Source organism: Sus scrofa, chromosome 13 (assembly GCF_054392235.1).
Source record: "Sus scrofa isolate SSC_HxYL_T2T_F1_AM1 chromosome 13, Sscrofa_HxYL_maternal_Yorkshire_Landrace_v2.0, whole genome shotgun sequence".
Classification (NCBI taxonomy): domain Eukaryota; kingdom Metazoa; phylum Chordata; class Mammalia; order Artiodactyla; family Suidae; genus Sus; species Sus scrofa.
Window position 1 is genome coordinate 72,657,787 of NC_139395.1, and position 16,409 is coordinate 72,674,195.

Genomic DNA, 16,409 nt, shown 5'->3' on the forward strand with positions numbered 1-16,409 from the left:
TTTATCATATACTCTGTTTAACTGTTTTAAAATAAAAGAAGGAAAGACAGACAAATTTTGAGAGATATAATCAGCATAATCAATTGATCATCAACTAAATCTTCTGGTCAGACAAATTGAATATTCATCACCATTTACAATAAATTTAAGATTCTTAAAATTCTTTTTCTGTAAAATAACTAGTTCTAAACCTGATTTTCTTTGTTTTTCAAGATATTGAAGACTTTGAAACCAAAACAAGAAGCACAGTGTCTGTCCGAGAAGGTCAAGGTGTGGTGCTTCTCTGTGGTCCACCACCACACTTTGGAGGTATGGTGGGTTACTTTGGGTCACACCATTAACACTGCCACTCAGGGAATAAAGTGGCCACATCAGTTTTTAGAGCCAACGGTACCCTTCATCATATCTGAGGGATCATGAAGTTTCTTCTAGTTCATCTTGTTGTATCTAAACAGTCCTAATCCAAAATTTTTAAATGTATTTGATCAGCCACTCAAAAGATATGCCCTGAAGGCAATGCAGGATGGTGTGACCAATGGGGCTATAATCTGTAATCTGGTGCTTGTCACCCTGCATGTACAAGGGACTATTTATTTAAACTTTTTATTCCTCACCTGTAAAATAGAGACACAAGAGTTCCCATTGTGGCTCAGTGTGTTAAAAACCTGACTAGTATCCATGAGGATGTAGGTTTGATCCTTGGCATTGCTTAGTGAGTTAAACATCCATCACTACTGCAAACTGTAGGGGAGGTTGCAGATGTAGCTTAGATCCCATGTTGCTGTGGCTGTGGTGCAGGCTGGCAGCTGCAGCTCCAATTCAACCCCTGGCCTGGGAACTTCCATATGCTGCAACTATAGCCCTGAAAAGCAAAAAAAAAAAAAAAAAAAAAAAAAAAATAGAGAGAGAGACACACAAACTGATACCTATATTGTAGTCTGTTGTAAGTGTTAAGTGAGATAATGAATGTAAATTGATTAATTTAATGGCTAGTATTTTATTTAAAAAAGAAAGTTATTTTATTTTTATTACTGGACTCTATGGGAAGCAAATTCCAATACTCATTTGGCAACATCATCTTAACTGTTGGAAGAGGAAACTTACCCCTTTAATTGGAAGCAAATGTTGGATGGCACTGAATCAGAATATCTCCTAGCAATGATGAAAATCAACCAATAATTCCAATCTCTACTTTGGAAGAATCTGGATTAGCCAATGAATTAGCCGGTTGCCAGGGATGAAAACCACTCACTGATTCTCACTCCCTTGGGGTTGCATTTTCTCAAATTTCAAATGAGTTTGGTACATTTTGGTAGATTCTAAACCAACAGTGATCCTGGAGAAGTCAGTGTAAGTATATTCATCAAGTCACTTTATTTAGTATAAAGTGATAGCATATTGACTACAGATACTAATAGCTATTAATACTAATAGCAAGTACTTACATAGTACAGCTCTAAATACTTTATATATATTAACTTTTGATTTATATAACACATACATTAAGGAGATACTATAATGATTATTGTTTTACAGATGAGAATACTGAGGTAGAAAGAAGTTAAGTAATTGGTCCAATGTCATGTAGCTGGTAGGCACTGAAGCCAAGCTTCAAATCCAGGCAGCTGGCTCCCAGACCCTGGGCAGCTCTTAACCACCACTGCCTCTGCTACTGTTGATTTCCATTCTGGAATGGAAGGATTCTTGGAAACAGTTCAAATAAATAGTTAAAAATAAAATGAAAGCATTTTTTCTTATAATACTAAACCAAATCTTATTTTTTTGATTCTTTAAAAGCTTGAAAATATTTTCACGATTATTTTTATTTCTATACAACCTTGTGAAATGCTGATATAAAAGGGGGAAGAAAAAACTAATTAGAAGTTGGCAAGCAATACTTTTATTCAATATAATTATAGAGTGGTATGTCATTATGCTCACCTGAAATATTAAGGGGGAGTTAAATGCTTTCAGTGCTAGCTGATATAAAATAATACTATTCCAAAGTACATAAAAAAATTGATGGTGCTTATTTTTTAACCATAGGAAAATTGTTTCCATTACCATAATCTAAGATAACAAGATAACCAAACCATGTTTGTGTGTGGTGTCAGTTTATGTCATTTTATGCTCTGACATTGGTCAAAGAGACTTGACAGAATCCAAGATTACTTTCAAATTTGTTTACTCTAAATAGTAATAATGGAAATGTACAATATTTGCAAATAAATGTTTTATATTTTAAAAAAGCAGCCTAAGAGGAGAAGCTTTCTCTTGTCACCTTGCTACCTACCAATGATGATGTATGTGTTGATATTTTAAAGCATGTGAAGCCTTCATTATAACAGTGCCTTTCTGTTTAATGCCATGAGACTATGTCACAGATATACAAAATCTGCCTTAAGACCATTATAACTGAATAATAAATCCCTGATGCATGTAATTTAAGTCAGACTTTCCTGATACCAAATTCTACTATGTAATATGTAATAATCTAGCAGGATCTCAAAGGTATTTGTCAATATTGACTTCATCCAGGTATTATAAGTACTTTCTTCCTGAGAGTCACAGCTTCCTCATCTCTACAATGGCAGGAACCCTGGAATACTATTCTACTGTTCTTTAAAGCTCGCTCAGAGCAAAGCTGAGGGGAATATTAACAGACACCTTTTGTTCCAATTATACAATTAGCCATTAATCATGAGAGTGAGCAGGTATTAATAATAATAATAATATCAGGTACCAATTATTGATAGTTACCATGAGAAAGCACTACTAGGCCTTCCATTTATTTTTTCATTCCTACCATTCTTTTTTTTTAAATTACTTAATGAATTTTATTACATTTATAGGTGTACAACAATCACCACAATCAAATTTTACAGCATTTCCATTCCAAACCCTCAGTGCATCCCCCCACCCCCCAACCTGTCTCATTTGGAAATCATAAGTTTTTCAAAGTCTGTGAGTCAGTATCTGTTCTGCAAAGAAGTTCATTCTGTCCTTTATTTATTTATTTTTTTATTTTATTTTTTATTTTTTATTTATTTTTTCTCTTTTTGCCATTTCTTGGGCTGCTTCCCATGGCATATGGAGATTCCCAGGCTAGGGGTTGAATCAGAGCTGTAGCCACCAGCCTACACCCGAGCCACAGCAACGTGCGACCCGAGCCGCGTCTGCGACCCACACCACAGCTCATGGCAACACCAGATCGTTAACCCACTGAGCAAGGCCAGGGATCGAACCCGCAGACTCGTGATTCCTAGTCAGATTCGGTAACCACTGCACCACGACGGGAACTCCTCTGTCCTTTTTATAGATTCCACATGTCAGTGAAAGCATTTCATGTTGGTGTCTCATTGTCTTACTGACTTCACTTAGCATGATAATTTCTAGGTGCATCCATGTTGTTACAAATGCCGTTATTTCTTTCCTTTTAATGGCTGAGTAATATTCCATTGTGCATATGAACCACATCTTTTTGATTCACTGTTCTGTTGATGGACATTTAGATTGTTTCCATGTCTTGGCTACTGTATATAGTGCTGCAATGACCACTGGAGTATATGTGTCTTTTCGAGTCATGGTTTTCTCTGGATAGATGTCCAAGAGTGGGATTGCTGGATCAAATGGTAGTTCTACTTTTAGTTTTCTGAGGAAGCTCCATACTGTTTTCCATGGTGGTTGCACCAATTCACATTCCCACCATCAGTGTAATAGGGTTCATTTTTCTCCACAGCCTCTCCAGCACTTATTGTTTGTAGACTTTTTGATGATGGCCATTCTGGCTGGTGTAAAGTGGTACCTCATAGTGGTTTTGATCTGCATTTCTCTAATAATGAGTGATGTTGAACATCTTTTCATGTGTTTTTTGGCCATCTGTATGTCTTCTTTGGAGAACTGTCTGTTTAGATCTTCTGCTCATTTTTTGATGGTGTATGTTTTATTAGTATTGGGCTGTAGGAGGTGTTTATAAAATTTGGAGATTAATCCCTTGTCAGTTGATTCATTTGCAAAGATTTTCTCCTATTCTGTGAGTTGTCTTTTTGTTTTGTTTAGGGTTTCCTTTGCTGTGCAGAAACTATTAAGTTTAATTAGGTCCCATTTGTTTATTTTTGTTTTTATTGTCATTACTCTAAGAGGTGGATCTGAGAAGAGGTTGCTGTTATTTATGTCTGAGAGTGTTTGGCCTATGTTTTCCTCTAACACTTTTATAGTATCTGGTCTTATATTTAGGTCTTTAATCCATTTTGAGTTTATTTTTGTGTATGGTGTTAGGAAGTGTTCTAATTTCATTCTTTTCCATGTGGCTGTCCAGTTTTCCCAGCACCACTTATTGAAGGGGCTCTCTTTTCTCCATTGTACATTCTTGCCTCCTTTGTCATAGATTAGTTGACAGTAGGTGCGTGGGTTTAATTCTAGGCTTTCTATCCTGTTCCACTGATCTATATTTCTGTCTTTGTGCCAGTACCATATGGTTTTGATGACTGTTGCTTTGTAGTATAGTCAGAAGTCAAGAAGCTTGATTCCTCTAGCTCCATTTTTCTTTCTCAGGATGGCTTTGGCTATTCTGGGTCTTTTGTGCTTCCAAACAAACTTTAAAATATTTTGTTCGAATTCTCTGAAAGTATCCTTGGTAATTTTATAGGGATTGCATTGAATCTGTAGATTGCCTTGGGTAGTATAGTCATTTCGATAATATTGACTCTTCCAATCCACGAGCATGGTATATCTTTCCATCTGTTTGTATCATCTTTGATTTCTTTTATCAGTGTCCTATAGTTTTCAGAGTACAGGTCTTTTGTTTCTTTAGGTAGGTATATTCCTAAGTATTTCATTGTTTTTGATGCAATGGTAGGCAGGATTGCTTCCTAAATTTCTCTTTCTGATCTTTCATTATAGTACATAGAAATGCAGTGGATTTCTGTGTATTAATTTTGTATCCTGTGACTTTGCCAAATTCATTGATGAGCTCTAACAGTTTCTGGTAGAGTCTTTAGGATTCTCTAGGTATAGTATCATGTCAACTGCAAATAGTGATAGTTTTACTTCTTCCTTTCCAATTTGGATTCCTTTTATTTCTCTGATTGCTGTGGCTAGGACTTCCAAAACTATGTTGAATAGCAGTGGTGAGAGTGGACATCCTTGTCTTTTTTCTGATCTCAGTGGGAATTATTTCAGCTTTTCACTGATTTCATGACTGAGAATGATGTTAGATGTGGGTTTGTCATATATGGCCTTTATTATGTTGAGGTAGCTTCCCTCTATGCCCATTTCCTGAAGGGTTTTTTTCAGAAATGGGTGCTGGATTTTGTCAAATACGTTTTTTGCGTCTATTGAGAGGATCATATGGTTTTTATTCTTCAGTTTGTTAATGTGGTGTATCACACTGGTTGATTTGCAAATGTTGAAGAACCCTTGCATCCCTGGGATAAATCCCACTTGATTATGATGTAAAATCCTTTTAATGTATTGCTGGATTTGGTTTGCTAGTATTTTTTTTTTTTTTGAGGATTTTTGCATCTATGTTCATCAGTGAAATTGGCCTGTAATTTTCTTTTTTTGTGTGGTATCTTTGTCTGTTTTTGGTATCAGGGTGATAGTGCCCTCATAGAATGAGTTTGGGAGTGTTCCTATCTCTGAAATGTTTTGGAATAGTTTCAGAAGGATAGGTGTTAGCTCTTCTCTAAATGTTTAATAGAATTCACCTGTGAAGCCATCTGGTCTTGGACTTTTGTTTGTCAGAAGTTTTTAAATCACAGTTTCAATTTTAGTATTTGTGATTGGTCCATTTGTCTTTTCTATTTCATCTTGGTTTAGTCTTGGAAGATGGTACTTTTCTAAGAATTTGTCCATTTCTTCTAGGTTTTCCGTTTTATTGGCATATAGTTGCATATAGTAGTCTCTTATGATCCTTTGTTTTTCTCTGATGTCTGTTGTTACTTCTTCATTTATAATTTTATTGATTTGAATCCTCGCTCTCTTTTTTCTTGATAAGTCTGGCCAAGGGTTTATCAATGTTGTTGATCTTTTCAAAGAACCAGCTTTTCATTTCATTGATCTTTTCTATGGTTTTCCTCATTTCTATTTCATTGATTTCTGCTCCAATCTTTATGATTTCCTTCCTTCTAGTAACTTTAGGTCTTTCCTGTTCTTCTCTCTCTAGCTGATTTGGATGTAAAGTTAGCTTATTTGAGCTTTTTCTTGTTTCTTGAGGTAGGCTCATAATGCTATAAACTTTTCTCTTAGAACTGCTTTTGCTGAATCCCATAGGTTCTGGAGTGTCATGTCTTTGTTGTCATTGGCTTCTAGGTATTTATTAATTTCCTCTTTGATTTCTTCACTGATCCATTGGTTGTTTAGTAGCATGTTGTTTAGTCTCCACCTGTTTGTGTTTTTTGCATTTTTTTTCTTGTTCTTGATTTCCAGTCATATACTGTTGTGGTCAGAAAAGATTCTTGATATGATTTCAATTTTCTTAAACTTACTGAGGCTTGATTTGTAACCCAGGATGTGATCAATCTTAGAGAATGTTCCATGTGCACTTGAGAAGAATATGTATTTTGTTGCTTTTGGATGGAATGTCATATAAATATCTACTAAGTCCATCTTGTCTAATGCTTCATTTGGAGCCTGTGTTTCCATATTAATTTTCTGTCTGGATGATCTGTCCTTTGCTGGAAGTGGGGTGTTAAAGTCCCCACTATTATTGTGTTATTGTCAAATTCTCCTTTAAAGGTTGTTAGCAGTTGCTTATATATTGTGGTGATCCTATGTTGTTGTGTAGATATTTAAAATTGTTATATCTTCTTCTTGGATTATTCCTTTGATCATTATGTAGTGTCCTTCCTTGTCTCTTAAAATAGGCTTCATTGGTCTGATACTGGTATTGTTACCCCACCTTTCTTTTGATTCCCCATTTGGATGGAATATTTTCTTCCATCCTCTTATTTTCAATTTGTATGTGTCCCTAGAAGTGAAGTGGGGTTCTTGAAGACAGCATATATATGGGTCTTGTTTTTGTATCCATTCAACAGGTCTATGTCTTTTGGTTGGGGCATTTAGTTCATTAACATTTAAGATAATTATTGATATGTATGTTCTCACTGCCAATTTTATTCACTGTTTTGGATTTGTTTTTGTTGCTCTTTTTCTTCCCTTCTTTTTTCCTCCTCTTGTGGTTTGATGACTATCTTTTGAGTTGATTTTTCTTATTTATGTAACAATTGTAAGATTATTGGTTTGCAGTTATTCTGAAGTTTTGATATAGGAATCTGTCTATCTATCTATCTATCTATCTATCTATCTATCTATCTATCTATATGAGATTGTTTTAAGTTGTTGGTCTCTCTCTCTCTCTATTTACATATATATATGTATGTATAAGATTGTTTTAAGTTGTTGGTCTCTTAATTGCAAGTGCATCTCCAGTGTCCTGCATTTGTACCCTCCTCTTCTCATGATTTCTGATTTTGGTAGCATAATTGTGCTTGGATGATTTCTTATCTTTACTGTATATATGCCTTTACTGGTGAGGCTTGTCATTTAGGTATTTTTGTTTCTGGTTGTGGCCTTTTATTTTCTGCCAAGAGAAGTTCCTTTAGTATTTGTTGAAAAGCTGGTTTAGTGTTGCTGATGTCTCTTAGCTTTTGCTTATCTGTAAAGCTTTTGATTTCTCCTTCAAATCTGAATGAGAACCTTGCTGGGTAAATTAATCTTGTTTGGAGGTTTTTTCCCTTTCATCATGTTAAGTATATCATGCCACTCCCTTCTGGCCTGCAGAGTTTCTGATGGAAAGTCTGCTGATAACCTTATCGGGCTTCCCTTGTATGTTATTTGTTTCTTTTCCCTAGCTGCTTTCAAGATTTTCTCTTTGTCTTTAATTTTGGTCAGTTTGATAAATATATGTCTCAGGGTGTTCCTCCTTGGGTTTATTTTATATGGTACTCATTGAGCTTCCTGGATTTGAGTGAGTGGTTCCTTTCCCATGCTAGGGAAGTTTTCCCATGCTAGGGAAGTTTTTGGATATTATCTCTTTGAATATTTTTTTCTGTCCCTTTCTCTCTCTCTTCTCCTTCTGGCACCCCTATAATAAGGATGTTGGTGCATTTAACATTGTCCCAGAGTTCTCTGAGACTCTCTTCATTTGTTTTCCATCTTTTTTCTCTTTTCTGTTCCACATCGGTTATTTCTACTAGTCTGTCCTATGCCTCACTTATTCATTCTTCTGCCTCCTGTATTCTGCTATTGGTTGCTTCTAATGAATTTTTTTCTTTCAGTTATTGTATTTTGCATCTCTTCTTGCTAAAATTTTATATCTTGTATTTCTTTGCTCATTGTTTCCTGTAAATTATCCATCTTTGCCTCCAGTTTATTTCCAGTATCTTTCATCATCTCTAGCACCAATAGTGTAAAGTCTTTTCCTGGAGGCTGATAATCTCCTGATCACTTATCTGTTTTTCTGGGTTAACTTATCTGAGTGATAGTTCTCTGTATTTTCATTTTTTACAGGTTTTTGGTGTAGTGTCCTTTTTGCAGACAATAGAGTTGTAGCCTTTCTTACTTCTGGTGTCTACTCCTCTTGTGGCTGAAGTTGGTAAAGAGGCTTGCTGGAGTCTTCCTGATGGGAGGAAGTGGTGCCTGCCCACTTATAGATGGGACTGACTCCTATCCCTCTGGTTGGTGGGTCTTTGTCTCAGGGTGAGGTTAGATGTGACTTGTGCCTGGGGCGGGGGGGGGGGGGTTTAGGCAGCCTGTTTACTGATGGGTGGGGCCATGATCCCACCTGGATGATTGTTTGGCCTGGGCCTTCTCAGTGCTGATGGGTGGGGCCAGATTTTCCCAAAATGGCCACCTCCAGAGAAACTCATGCTAATGAAAATTCCCAAGAGCTTTCCTTCCAATACCCTTCCCCACAACAAGCCACAGTCAGGCTTGTTTTCCCTGTTTTCACAGGAGTTCCTTCAATAACTGTAGTCAGGTCTGACCCAGATTCCTATGGAAACTTTGCTTTTCCCTGGGACCCAGTGCTCACAAACGTCTGTGTGCACCTTTCAAGAATTGGGTCTCCATTTCCCCAGTCCCATGGAGCTCCTGCCAACAAGCCCCACTGGCCTTCAATGCCAGATGCTCTGGGGACTCTTTCTCCCAATGCCAAATCCCCAGGCATGGGGATTTGACGTGGGGCTAAGAACTCTCACTCTTGTAGGTGAGTCTCTGTGATACAGTTACTTTCCAGTCTGTGGGGCTTCCCACTCAGAAGGTATGGGGTTGCTTATATCACGTAATTGCCCCTCCTACCTCTTGATGTGGCCTCCTCTTTGTCTTCTGGAGAAGGATATCTTTTTGAAAATTTCCAGTCCATTTGGTTGAAGGTTGCTCAGCATTTGGTTGTGATTTTGTTGTTTTTATGAGAGAAGTTGAGTTCCAGTTCTTCTATTCTGCATCTTAATCCCATCTCTCATTCCTACCATTCTAATAATTAAGAATAATTTTTAAATGAGGAAATTGACTCAGATAGAATAAATAAATCAGTTTTCAGATAGTGAATGAAGTCAAGATTCCAACCAGGACTTTCTGACTTCAGAAAATGTGTATGGATAGAAGATTCTATAGTTACTTCTTAAATCTCAAGTTGTTTATTAGTTTCAATAATCTAAAACCTCCAGGTTCATTAAAAGCCCTAAGAGTATCTTTAATTGGCTCATTAAAACACCTTCTTCTTTTTCCTGCCTCACCTTCCTCATGGCAGCTAATTGTGCCAAGAAAGATCTCAAGAAAGAGGAAAAACATATTGGTCAGATAACCTTTAAAGTGGAGTAGCAGACAGCTGGTTTAAAGTGGAATAACTCTAGAGACAGACATTGTTTATCTTTGTCTGTAATTTGTCCTTAAATACACACACACACACACACACACACACGCACACACACACACACACACACACACACACATACATATTCAAGGTCATAATCAGATAGCATATCTGGAGAGTCTGATGAAGAGTCTCCTTCTAAGCTCCTTCAGGTAGTTTGCTGAATTCAATTTCTTACCGGTATAAGACTTAGGTTGGCATTTTCTTCCTGGCCAACAGTTAAGGGCCACTCTCATCTTCTAGAGGCTGCCCATAATTTTTGCTACATGCCCTTCATCTTCAAAACCAGTAACAGAGAATGTCCTTTGTATCAATTTCCTCTAATACGTTGAATCTCTTTAGCCAAGAAGCATCCCATCCCATGGAGGGCTCACCTGAGCAGGTCAGCTGCACCAAAGACAAAGTCATTTTCTTTAAGTCAACTGTGCTGTGTAATCTAATGCGACCATGAAAATCATACTTCACCATATTCATAGGTCCTAGCATACTTAGATGTTCAGCAAGAGCCAATGGCAGTTATTTCAGAATCCTGTCAACCATAATATGCTGTCCAAACATGTTTCCTTCCTCTAATTCCATCTTTCTAAAGGCTCCATATTAGCTTACACACTTGGTAGTAACAAAGACATGCACTAGAAACATACTGCCTGGGAGATGGCGTTAGAAAGGAAGGATGGAGAAAATATTGCCATGGCCAAATTATTTTTATGTCTGATGTATGGAAAACAAAGACTCACTGTAAATATTAAAACAGCTTCTCATAAAGAAAAGTACTTTAGAGTCCATAGTGATAGAAGCTCATAAAGGCTTAAATTTTTATATTATTTTTTGGGCAATTTGGTCTTCTTGCCTTTCTCTCTGGTTGGTAGCTATGAGTTTAACAAGTAATTCAGTTACAAGGGAAAAATCATATAGAACTTGATATTATCAGAACATCCTGAATTTTTTATGCATTCTCTCTAATATATTCACAAAAATGTGCATATTTTTTTCTTAACAAGGTAGACCTATCAAATACATTTCAAAGTTTTTTGTACATACATATGAAATTTAGGAGAGTTAGGAAAATTATCAACTAGGCTGAATCCTATAAATTTATCCAGCAAAGAATAGTTCTAAGACCAAAACAAAAGAAAAAAAAAGGTGTATAAATGAATTTCCCATGGAAATCATTCGTGACAACTCAATAAATGAGCATAAATCGATCTAAAAGGTGCTGTTATATGGATGACCTTTCAAATAAACCAAAGGAGATCTGACTGCAGAGTAGACATTCTTGTGGATGCTTGCTTCCCAATTTTTAGGGAAACCACAAATACAGGTGTGCTACTCTTCTAGGAAGGGAGGATCTCCAGATAAGATTTTTCTAGGAGAAAATTACCCACAGTGGAAAAGAAAAAGGAACCTAGGCAATAATGCCAGAACACAAAATTGGCTCATTAGGCTGTACCTGTTAGAAATGTGATATTTGGAAACAAAGCAGGAAGCACTCCATATACTCTGAGGAGAGATGTATATTTTCTTCACTAATCCTATTTCTAAGCAGAGATAAGCTCCATGAATGTGACTGAATCTATGCCAGTAGAGGCAGACTCATTCCTCTGTTTCATCTTCCTAAAATATATCTCTAAAATGTTTCAAAGAAATATAAATTTTACTGAAGATTTTGTGGGGAGAATACATCAGATAAAAACACTTCATTTCTCATTAGACGTCACTTTCCTTTCTCACAAACTCTCTCATTGGTAGTTTATGACTTCCATTATCTTCACATGATACCTAACAACCCTTTCCATTATCTGTTATAGTTCTTATCCTTAATTTGGACATTATCTCAGAAAAATACAATTATTCCAGCTAGACTCTTGGTGCTTGGCAGAACTAAAATTTGGATAATCAGCTAAATAAAAAGCTTTTCTTTCCTCCACTCTCTCTCTAAAGGGTTTGAAGGTCATTCCTCTATACACAGGTTCATGTGGCAGAAGGCAATATGATATATTTCTTATTAATTCATGTGGGGCAAGGGTCACTAAGCCTTGAGGTGGACTTTGAAGTGTTATGCAGAGAAATCTTTGCATCTTGAGTTTTCACCTCATGGGTAAGCATTAGCTAAGATATTCAGTCACTTGTAAAAAGATTCTGCACAAGTCATTTTGCAATAGGAGTGAAAGAAGAGTTTCCTCTAAATTTTTGAAATTAACATAAAACTTTGAAGCCAAAGCTCTTGGATGAATATGAAAATAAGCAGTCAACAGATCTTCATGAGTGCAGTGAATGAGTCCAGGCTCACATTAAATTTTGTTTAAAATGAGAGAGTATAGAAATGATACATGCTGTCTAAAATAATTAAAATCACCTTCACTGTGAAATAATAGTTTCACCATATCGAAAGTAAAGCACATTCTTTCACTTTATTATATGGATATAAAACTTTCAATCCTGGGCTCATAAAAATCGTAGGTTTAAAATTTGCTTTAGAGGAAATGTTCCATTCTCTCCTCAGATACAACTTTTAGGTTTGTAGAACAATTGGATTTATGGCAGTAGTTTGGAGTGTCTATGTCTGTAATAGAAAGATAGCACTATTGTTTGAGCCCAGCATTTGTATTTGTGTCAATAAAAATGTTGACAATTCAACTTAAATTGAAAATCATTCCTAGCAAAGACTCAAAATTCTGTAACAGAATAAAGAGGAAAATTACACTGAGAAAACTGGCTAATTTTTCATATCTCCTTCCTCCTAATTACCTTTTTGGTTTTTTGCTCATTTGGAGTAAATTACACTGGTGTTGTCTTAGTGGGTAGGTCAAATCTGCAGTAACAATGTTACTCTTCAATGTTATTTGAATGTGTAAAAGGCAGGTAGACCCAACAGTAGCCTGTTGGAATGGTAACAGTAACTGCGACAATAAACGCCATTATTGAACTTGTCCTATATATTCACTCAAGAAATATTTATTATGTACTTACTATGTGCCACTCATTTTACTGAGTTTCAGGGATGTGGTGGAGAACAAAGCAGCAAAGGTCTTAGCTTCAGGAGTTTTAGAGTAAACAAATATAATAAAAAATAAAATGAGTATGACAGATGGTGATAAGAGCTAGGCAGAAAAATAAAGGGGATATGGAGTGATAGGTATAGCTATTTTATACTCAGAGCTCAAAGAAGCCTTCATTGATATTTGAGAACTAAAGCCGTGAACAAGACACTGAGAAAAGGCAATTTGAGAGTAGGCACAGCATGTGCAAAGGACCTGTGTTAGGACTGTGTCTGGCATGTTGGAAGAACAACAATGAAGCTCCTGTGGATGAAGAAAAATGAGCAAACAGGAGAGCAAATGAGGATGTAAGCACTACCTTCTAGATATTTTTCAGTCTTTAACTTTTCCTGAGAGCAAGGTTAGAACACACTGAATGACATTGAGCAGAAGAATGAGACATTTTCTTTGAGTTTCAGTTTTAACGGTTTATTCTGGAGAAGAGACCACAAAGGGGCAAAGGTATAAGGAGTTAAAAGGTTATTATAATGATTCAGCTTAGAGTTAATGGTGGCTCAAACCAGGATGATAGTAGTAGACAGGTGGATGAGTAGCCACATTCAGCATGTTTTTAGAGGTTATAGCTGAAATAACTTCCTGAAAGATTCAAAGTAGGTTGTAAGAGAAAAAAAAAAAAAAGTGGTGTGCTCTTATGGCACAGAGTGTTAAGACTCTGGTGTTGTCACTGTGGTTGATCAAGTCACTTCTCTGGCATGGATTCAGTCCATGGCCCAGGAACTTCTGCATGCTGTGGGCATGGCCAAAAAGAAAAAAAAAAAAAAAAGAGAGAGAGAGAGAGAGAGAAAGAGAAGTAAAAGATAACTCCAAGAACTTGGTGCTGAGCAGCTGGAGAAGAATTCCACGTATAGGGATGAAGCCAATAAGTGGGGAACAGGTTTGGGGATAGAGGAAATTAGGAATGTGTTTTTAAGACATGTTAACTTTCAGATGTCTAACTTCACAGTGAAAACTTCAAGTAGGCAGTGTCTGGGGAGAAAGTTCTGTTTAGAGAACTAAATTTGGAAGTTACCATAGGTAAGTAGTATTTAACACTACATGATTGGATAAAATGATGAGTGCCTACTATACACTGGGCATTCAACTCAGCATTTGGTAGACCTCAACTCATCTAACACTATCAAGAAAAATTTCTCCAATTTAGAAGCTGAATAACTGTGTTAAAGAAATTAGTGTTAGCTTGGCCAAGATCATGTCTCTGGAAATCAAGGGAACCTATCTAAATACCATTGCAGTTGTTCTACTGCCTAATTTTTTTCTGGCATCATCTGGCTATAACAGACACTTAATAATTACTAAATAAATTATAGAAGGATATAGCAAGCATTCTCTACAGAAGAATGTGTAAACACCACCCATAGAGATGGACTGATTTGCCTAAGTGTGTAGTTATTAGAACCAGAAGGATTGTGGCTCTCCTAATCCATGTAGGACCAAAGTCCCAGAGTTTATTTCTCTAGGTCCTGTGCTCCACATCCCCTCTCTCCACATTCAGAACATCAACAGTGCAGAAGCTGTCCTAGAGTTCACTGGAATGTAGCAATGATTGGGACTCAGAGGGCCTTTCCTCAGTGGTTGTTTGTAGGCCACAAAGGCAGCCATCTCCATGATTCCAAACAGGATGTATTGCAAACCAAGAGATCTAATAAAATCTAGATGGTCAAGCAGTAATTGTGGAACAAATGGGAACTCAAATAGGAATGACCATAAAGGTGTCAGAGCAGTTTTCTGGCTTACGTCATAAACTTGCTCAGCACCAATATCAATGACTTCATCCCAGAAAAGGAATTATTTTTCTCAGATTAGTTCTTTACCACTGAGCAAGCATAACCATGATTTACCACCTGTGAGCCAGTTGCATTTAACTCTGGAGCGCTACACAAGGCTTGCAGTAAAGTACACACATACTGAAACATTCCAAAGGGGGGATTTAGCCACTCAATCTGAGCACTATGCTTCAAATTCTTTATTCTGCTCATTTATTTTCTCAAAAAATGCGCTACCACTGTTGAACTCCTTTGTGCAGAGCCAATGGAAGTTCTCAGTGTCAGTGTTTATCCTTACTGCTCTCTTTCACAAGAGGCTTCTCTTCTAATAAAAATTACACACTATATAAGGTGTATACTTGCATATATTGTGTTTGCATTTTAAATATCAGAATACAAGATATATAGCCATAAAATACATCAAAACATAATCATGCTCTGGGGAAAATAGGATTTCTTGTATGCTTGACAGAGCAGCCAATAGTCTTCAATTGCTTACAGCAAATCCGCCACTTCTAATAATAATAAAATTGTAGAGGATTATGTCCATGTGAAACTATCAACAATGGTTCAGAGAGGACCAATTATTATTCAGTCCTAATGTTCCAGCTGAATCATCATAGGGAAAATACATCACGATCATTAATAACAGATAAATGTCATCGATGGAGGAGAAAAATATTAAAAAATTCAATGGTTTCGACTTAAGTGGCTCATGAATTATACATTTAATTAAGAAAAACCAAATGGGAAGGATTTTAAACTTCCAATTTGCAAGGTATTTTTCTTCTTTCCCCATTAAAAAATATACAAATTAAGCAGGCAGTGGCTGATGATGGAACAAAATGGATAAAAGCCCCCTCTGTAGGATGGCTGTTTGGATGAATGGGAAGAGGCAAACTGTGGGGAGAAGGGAGCAGGATAGGATGAAAAACAACAGTGACAGGAAGGTCCTACAGCTTTACATTTTCACCATTTCACAGAGGGGCACAAAAGGGCACATGGATTCTAGTCTCAGAGCTACTGCAATTTTCCTTTCTACTTATTTGCCTGTAAAATGAAGAGAATGGTCTGGAAGAAATCTCAGGTCCCTACCTCCAGACATTCTATGAATCTATGAACTGAGGAACACCTTTTTCTCGAGCCTCCAACATACCACCCAAAGGCAGATGTGCAAGGTGGCCACCATTCTATGGAAATACTGACCATTTCACTTCCCAGTGCTATCACAGAGAGGAGACTGAGTTTTACCATTAATAGCAATGATTTTCAAAGCAGCATTTCCCCAGCATCCTCACCACCTGGAAACTTGTTAGCAATGCAAATTACCTGGCTTCTCCCCAGACCTACTGAAAGAAACTGAGAATGGAGCCCAGCACTTTGCTTAACCAAGTCCTTCAGGTGATTCTGATGCACACTGAAGTTTTAAAATCTCTATCATAGAGGGCCTTTTTGGAGAGAAGAATTACTTTTTAGAGGTTTTAGCAATGTGATCTATATCCTACTACTAGTAGCTCTAAATATGTTGGAATAATTTAGAATGACAAGTTAATCATTTACTCTCTACGATTCTGAGGAAATTAAATACAGGAAAGGCAGTATGGACAGGGGAGGAAATGAAGGGGTGGGGAACAATTGTCCTAGATGTGAGTAGCTGCAGATATGCTGGGAGCTGTGGATTTGGAAGTCTGAGGGAATGAGGAAGAATAGACA

The 16,409-nt window shown here is 36.8% G+C and overlaps 1 protein-coding gene across 1 annotated transcript in view; it reads left to right on the forward strand.

Moving 5' to 3' along the window:
- Positions 1 to 16,409, forward strand: part of CNTN6 (contactin 6) — a 295,431-nt gene that overhangs the window by 165,685 nt on the left and 113,337 nt on the right. The window contains 1 exon segment of the mRNA XM_084989161.1: positions 214 to 309. Within this exon segment, the coding sequence (XP_084845287.1) occupies positions 214 to 309 (96 nt within the window).